This window comes from Dendropsophus ebraccatus, chromosome 2, assembly GCF_027789765.1.
Source record: "Dendropsophus ebraccatus isolate aDenEbr1 chromosome 2, aDenEbr1.pat, whole genome shotgun sequence".
NCBI lineage: Eukaryota > Metazoa > Chordata > Amphibia > Anura > Hylidae > Dendropsophus > Dendropsophus ebraccatus.
Genome location: NC_091455.1, coordinates 15,699,979 through 15,705,978, shown reverse-complemented (window position 1 = coordinate 15,705,978; position 6,000 = coordinate 15,699,979). Strand labels below are relative to the sequence as shown.

The 6,000-nt window shown below is 46.9% G+C and overlaps 1 protein-coding gene across 1 annotated transcript in view; it reads left to right on the top strand.

The window, feature by feature from the left end:
* Positions 1-2,008: 2,008 nt before the first annotated feature.
* CCN4 (cellular communication network factor 4) overlaps positions 2,009-6,000 on the top strand; it is a 48,384-nt gene continuing 44,392 nt past the window's right edge. The window contains exon 1 of the mRNA XM_069957074.1: positions 2,009-2,200. Within this exon, the coding sequence (XP_069813175.1) occupies positions 2,153-2,200 (48 nt within the window). The 5' untranslated portion in view covers positions 2,009-2,152. The remainder of the gene's footprint in view (positions 2,201-6,000) is intronic.

The following is a 6,000-nucleotide window of genomic DNA, read 5'->3' as shown; positions in this document are numbered from 1 at the left end:
AGCCATGCTGGTGTCTAGATATAAGAGGGGAAGCCATGCTGGGGTCTAGATATCAGAAAGGAAGCCATGCTGGGGTCTAGATATAAGAAGGGAAGCCATGCTGGGGTCTAGATATAAGAGGGGAAGCCATGCTGGGGTCTAGATATAAGAAGGGAAGCCATGCTGGGGTCTAGATATCAGAAAGGAAGCCATGCTGGGGTCTAAATGTAAGAAGGGAAGCCATGCTGAGGTGAGGTCTAAATTTTAGAAAGGAAGCCATGCTGGGGTCTAGATATAAGAGGGGAGGCCATGCTGGGGTCTAGATACTGTATAAAAGGGAAAGCCATGCTGGGGTCTAGATATAAAAAGGGAAGCCATGCTGAGGTCTAAATGTAAGAAAGGAAGCCATGCTGGGGTCTAGATATAAGAAGGGAAGCCATACTGGGATCTAGGCATAAGAAGAAAAGCAATGCTGAGGTCTAGATACTGTATAGGAAGAGAAGCCATGCTGGGGTCTAGATATAAGAGGGGAGGCCATGCTGGGGTCTAGATATAAGAGGGGAGGCCATGCTGGGGTCTAGATACTGTATAAGAGGGGAAGCCATGCTGGGTCTAGATATAAGAGGGGAGGCCATGCTGGGGTCTAGATACTGTATAAGAGGGGAGGCCATGCTGGGGTCTAGATATAAGAGAGGAAGCCATGCTGGGGTCTAGATATAAGAGAGGAAGCCATGCTGGTGTCTAGATATAAGAAGGGAAGCCATGCTGGGGTCTAGATATAAGAGGGGAGGCCATGCTGGGGTCTAGATATAAGAAGGGGAGCCATGCTGGGGTCTAGATATAAGAAGGGGAGCCATGCTGGGGTCTGGATATAAGAAGGGAAGCCATGGTGAGGTCTAGATATAAGAAGGGAAGCCATGCTGGGGTCTAGATATAAGAAGGGGAGCCAAGCTGGGGTCTAGATATAAGAAGGGGAGCCATGCTGGGGTCTGGATATAAGAAGGGAAGCCATGATGAGGTCTAGATATAAGAAGGGGAGCCATGCTGGGGTCTAGATATAAGAAGGGAAGCCATGCTGGGGTCTAGATATAAGAGGGGAGGCCATGCTGGGGTCTAGATATAAGAGAGGAAGCCATGCTGGGGTCTAGATATAAGAGAGGAAGCCATGCTGGGGTCTAGATATAAGAGAGGAAGCCATGCTGGGGTCTAGATATAAGAGAGGAAGCCATGCTGGGGTTTAGATATAAGAAGGGAAGCCATGCCAGGGTCTAGATATAAGAGGGGAAGCCATGCTGGGGTCTTGATATAAGAGGGGAAGCCATGCTGGGGTCTAGCAATGAAATGGGAGGTATACATGAATAATAGAATGAGAGGGGAGTGATGCCTGGGTATGCTTAGCTGTGGTTGGGTCCAGGAATAAGATTGGTAGCCATTCTACAGACTATAAATTAGATGGGGAATGATGTTAAATAAACTGTAACCTGCATTCTGTATACTATAACCTGCATTCTGTATACTGTAACCTGCATTCTGTATACTGTAACCTGCATTCTGTATACTATAACCTGCATTCTGTATACTATAACCTGCATTCTGTATACTGTAACCTGCATTCTGTATACTATAACCTGCATTCTGTATACTACATTTTTTTACTTTTTTGCACAGATTTGCACTGTGTATAATAAACCTTCTGCTGCTCTTCTGTTCTCTCTCTGAGGAGTTAAGGTCCCAGTCTCTGCAGCCATTGTACAGTGCAGGTCTCAGCAGCAGCTCTGGTTGGGGGAGAGCTGAGGGAATAGTTTTAGCAGTAGGTCAGTCCATGTTTTATTGTCTCTGCATGAATAAGGGGCATCTTGCATTTCATAAAGTATCTGTGGTTTGCAGCACTGATGACTTTCCTACTCCTTTAAGAGCACACAGTGACTGCAGGAGGTGGGGAGCAGAGAATAGGAGGCAGGCTAACTGTCTGAACAGGAGATCTGCAGGGCTTGTCTTCATTCCTGACGTCAGACCTGTCTCTTTAAAAAAAGAGTGAGACAAAAGGACATAAGTGGCTTTCTGCATGTGTGAAGTGGGACTGCCTGGTACTCCCCATCTTGTCACCAGAGATTCTGTGTCCAGGAGACTTCCTGCTGCCTTCAATCAATGTATTTAACACTGGTTCCTAGTGATGAGGTGGCTCTTATATTGGATTCTAGCAGCAAGCAGCATTGGTCAGGTGAGTCCATGGGATGAATGAGATGTAGCAGAGCTCAACTACTCTATAACATAATGTCCAAAGCTGCAAAACAATGAGGCAAATAACTGACTCAGCTCTGCATCAATTGCAACATTGTATCAATGTATCTTTAGTTCAGTGTCACATTAATTGTAACTTTGTAATATATTGTATTGTTGGGTTTGTTACCACTGCTCCATGTAAGTAGTTTAATGATCTCCAATCTGTGACTATTTAGCTGTGGCAAAACTACAACTCCCAGCATGCCCTGAGCCCAACATATCCTGACAGTATCTAGAATTTAGCTTGCATGGTTTGCTCTGCAGCCATGGTTTGTTCTAGCTCAATAATCCCCAACCTGTTGCACTCTAGCTACTACAATTCCCAGCATGCCCTGACAGCCAGACCCTAGCATGCACTGACAGTATCTAGACGGTGGCTTATATGGTTAGTTCTATAGTCCCAAATCCATGTCAGTAGTTCTGGATCAATGATCCCAAACCTGTGGCCCTCCAATTGTTGCAAAACTATAACCCTCTCAATGCCCTGCCCATGCTGGGAGTTGTAGTTTTGCAATAGCTGGAGGGCCACAGGTTGGAGATTACTGTGCCAGTTCTGTGGTTCCAAATCCTAACACATGAGAGCTCTTTGCCTTCCTCATTTCCCTCATACCTATAGCACTGCAGGTATAACCTACTACACCTGGTGCACAAAGAGTTAATGACTATGCACTTGACAGGAGATTGAGACAATGACAGCTCTTCCCATGCTACAGTGCTACAGATTTGCTAGGGTCTCTTTAATTTTAGGATATTGGGTCAGGCTCAACACACGTGGCAGAAACTTCAAGCTGGAGAAGAAGGGAGGGAGGGGGAGAGAAAACAACTTTAGGAAACAAGTTATGTGTCTGGAAGGAGAACACTCATTTATTGTACAATAAACAGTCGCAGCGCACCGGGAGATTCGATTTCTCTTATCAGGATGAATTCATTCTCCACATGGCATTGGCTGCGCTGCTTTCTGGGGCAATGTGTCCTTGGCTGCGGTTATCCCTTGGCCCTAGATCCCCCCCCCCCCTCCTTCCAGGTAAAATCTTGGAGATGGAGTTGCACATACTTCAGTGACGGCTGAGGATGACACTCCCTGAGGGGGTGCTTGTGAAGTATATACTGTATACCTGAGCCCAGGTCATTCTTCTGCTGTCATCTTATCCCAGCAAGCTGAGCTTTTCTATGAGCGGCTATTATACTCTGGAACAATACATTGTTTATAAATATCCAGAGCTTTGTTTTGAAAATAAATGTATCAAAATGTTTCATTGGATTCTTATACTTCATGTCCTGGAATAATAATGCAGTGTTTATACCTTTAATATATCATAACCCCCCCCCCCCCCCTCAGGTTTATGGTAACATGCCTAATATTTGATGCTGTCCCCATATGGTCCCATGGACTCGTGACCACATATCCGCTTGTTGGCCATAGAGCTCATGTACACTGTGATATGTCTGTGAAAATAGTTTTGGGTCTCATTCTGTGACTATGACTGTCAGATTAAATTCAGATTAAGATTCCGATTTGGAAGTGCTCTGATTATCCTGCGATTACTTACTCAAAATAATTACAGGAGCAGGGACACATGTCAATGACAGGTGTCCCTGCTCCTGTACAGTACACTGGGTGGCTGGGATTAGTGCAGAGCGAGTGTACGGGGTGGAAGCTGCAGTGTATACAGCATCTCTGCTTACCTCTGGGACATGCAGCGTACAGAGACAGGGACGGGATCAATCTGGAATGAATGATAAAAGCTTTCCATAGTGATGCCATTGTATTATATGTGGTGGGGGGGATGTATGATACGTCATGTATCTAAAGGAAGGAATGTAAGGATTTGGAGGGATTTGGAGCTGGCTGTTGCTATTTAAGACTTTTAGGTTGGAATAAAACTCTTCTAGGCTCTGTTCACATTGATTTTGTATCCTCTGCCAGGCTAGTATATGTTGGCCTACATCTTCCTAATTCTATAGTCAGGCATAATAAGTGACACTTTTCTGTATAGAATCTGTCAGCCACAATTCAGACTCCAAACTGTTAGAGCGAGGAGACACATGGTACCTTCCATATATCTGTCTGTACTTCTAGAACAAATGCTTTTATTCACAGGTGCAAAGAGTCTTAGGGGGAGATTTATCCAACATGGTGTAAAGTGAAACTGGCTCAGTTGCCCCTAGCAACCAATCAGATTCCACCTTTCATTTTCCAAAGAGTCTGTGAGGAATAAAAGGTGGAATCTGACTGGTTGATATGGGGCAACTGAGCCAGTTTCACTTTACACCATGTTTGATAAATCTCCTAAGAGTTGTTCCCCAGCCCCTGACATGCAACAACCTGGAACACCTCCTTGCTCCCCATCCCATCCCTACTTGATTGAAAGTCCAGGAGTGCCAAGCAGGGTGAGGTATGCAAGGGGGAGTGAGGAGACATGTGGACTTCAGGGTCTTGGGAATGCCTCCTTGACACTTTGCACTGGGGAAAAAGGCATTATTCTATGTTCTGGAAGCACAGAAGGATACATGAAAGATACCATGTGTCTCCTTGATCTAACAGCTATATAACAGTGCCGGCAGTTATACCTGAATTGCCGCTACAGACATGCAGGTCCCTCTATATTGTCAGGGAGCTATAGGGGTTATAGAGGTAATATGAATGGCAGGGGGTAGATGGGGCTCCTGGTACAGATTGTGCATCGGGGCCCACACACCTTGTTATACCTCCGCAGATAGGTATATACATTCCTGGTATTCTCCATCACACTTCGGAGCAGTTTTGCTGTGTTTGTCATTCGGGCAGAAGAAATGTAAGACTCTGGGAATGGATTTGGCCAGTTTGGCGGAGCATGTGGATTGGCTCCGTCTTCTTTTCTCAGGGAGTTCTGGGGATTCGGAGCGCTATGCATGATATTTCTTTTGGCTTCATTTGCAAATGTAACAGCGCTGACTTTATCTGATATAGCTGAGCGGATCAGAAATGGGTGATGTAAGGTTGCTGGAGAAAGGTGGAGACAGTAGGCAGGCAGGGGCTCTGTGAGGAAGGTAGGCAGAATGGAGACACTACCTGGTAGGAGAAGGATGGAGACAGTAGGCAGGCAGGGTGTAGACACTACCTGGTAGGGACAGGATGGAGACAGTAGGTGGGCAGAGTGGAGACACTACCTGATAGGGGCAGGATAGAGACAGTAGGTGGGCAGGGTGTAGACACTACCTGGTAGGGGTAGGATGGAGACAGTAGGCAGGCAGGGTGGAGAAACTACCTGGTAGGGGTAGGATGGAGACAGTAGGCAGGCAGGGTGGAGAAACTACCTGGTAGGGGCAGGATGGAGACAGTAGGCAGGCAGGGTGTAGACACTACCTGGTAGGGGCAGGATGGAGACAGTAGGTGGGCAGAGTGGAGACACTACCTGGTAGGGGCAGGATGGAGACAGTAGGCAGTCAGGGTGGAAACACTACCTGATAGGGGCAGGATGGAGACAGGAGGCAGTCAGGGTGGAAACAAAACCTGGTAGGGGCAGGATGGAGACAGTAGGCAGGCCGGGATGGAGACACTACCTGGTAGGGGAAGGATGGAGTCAGTAGGCAGGCAGGGTGTAGACACTACCTGGTAGGGGCAGGATGGAGACAGTAGGTGGGCAGAGTGGAGACACTACCTGGTAGGGGCAGGATGGAGACAGTAGGCAGTCAGGGTGGAAACACTACCTGATAGGGGCAGCATGAAGGCAGTAGGCAAGCTGGGTGGAGACAGTA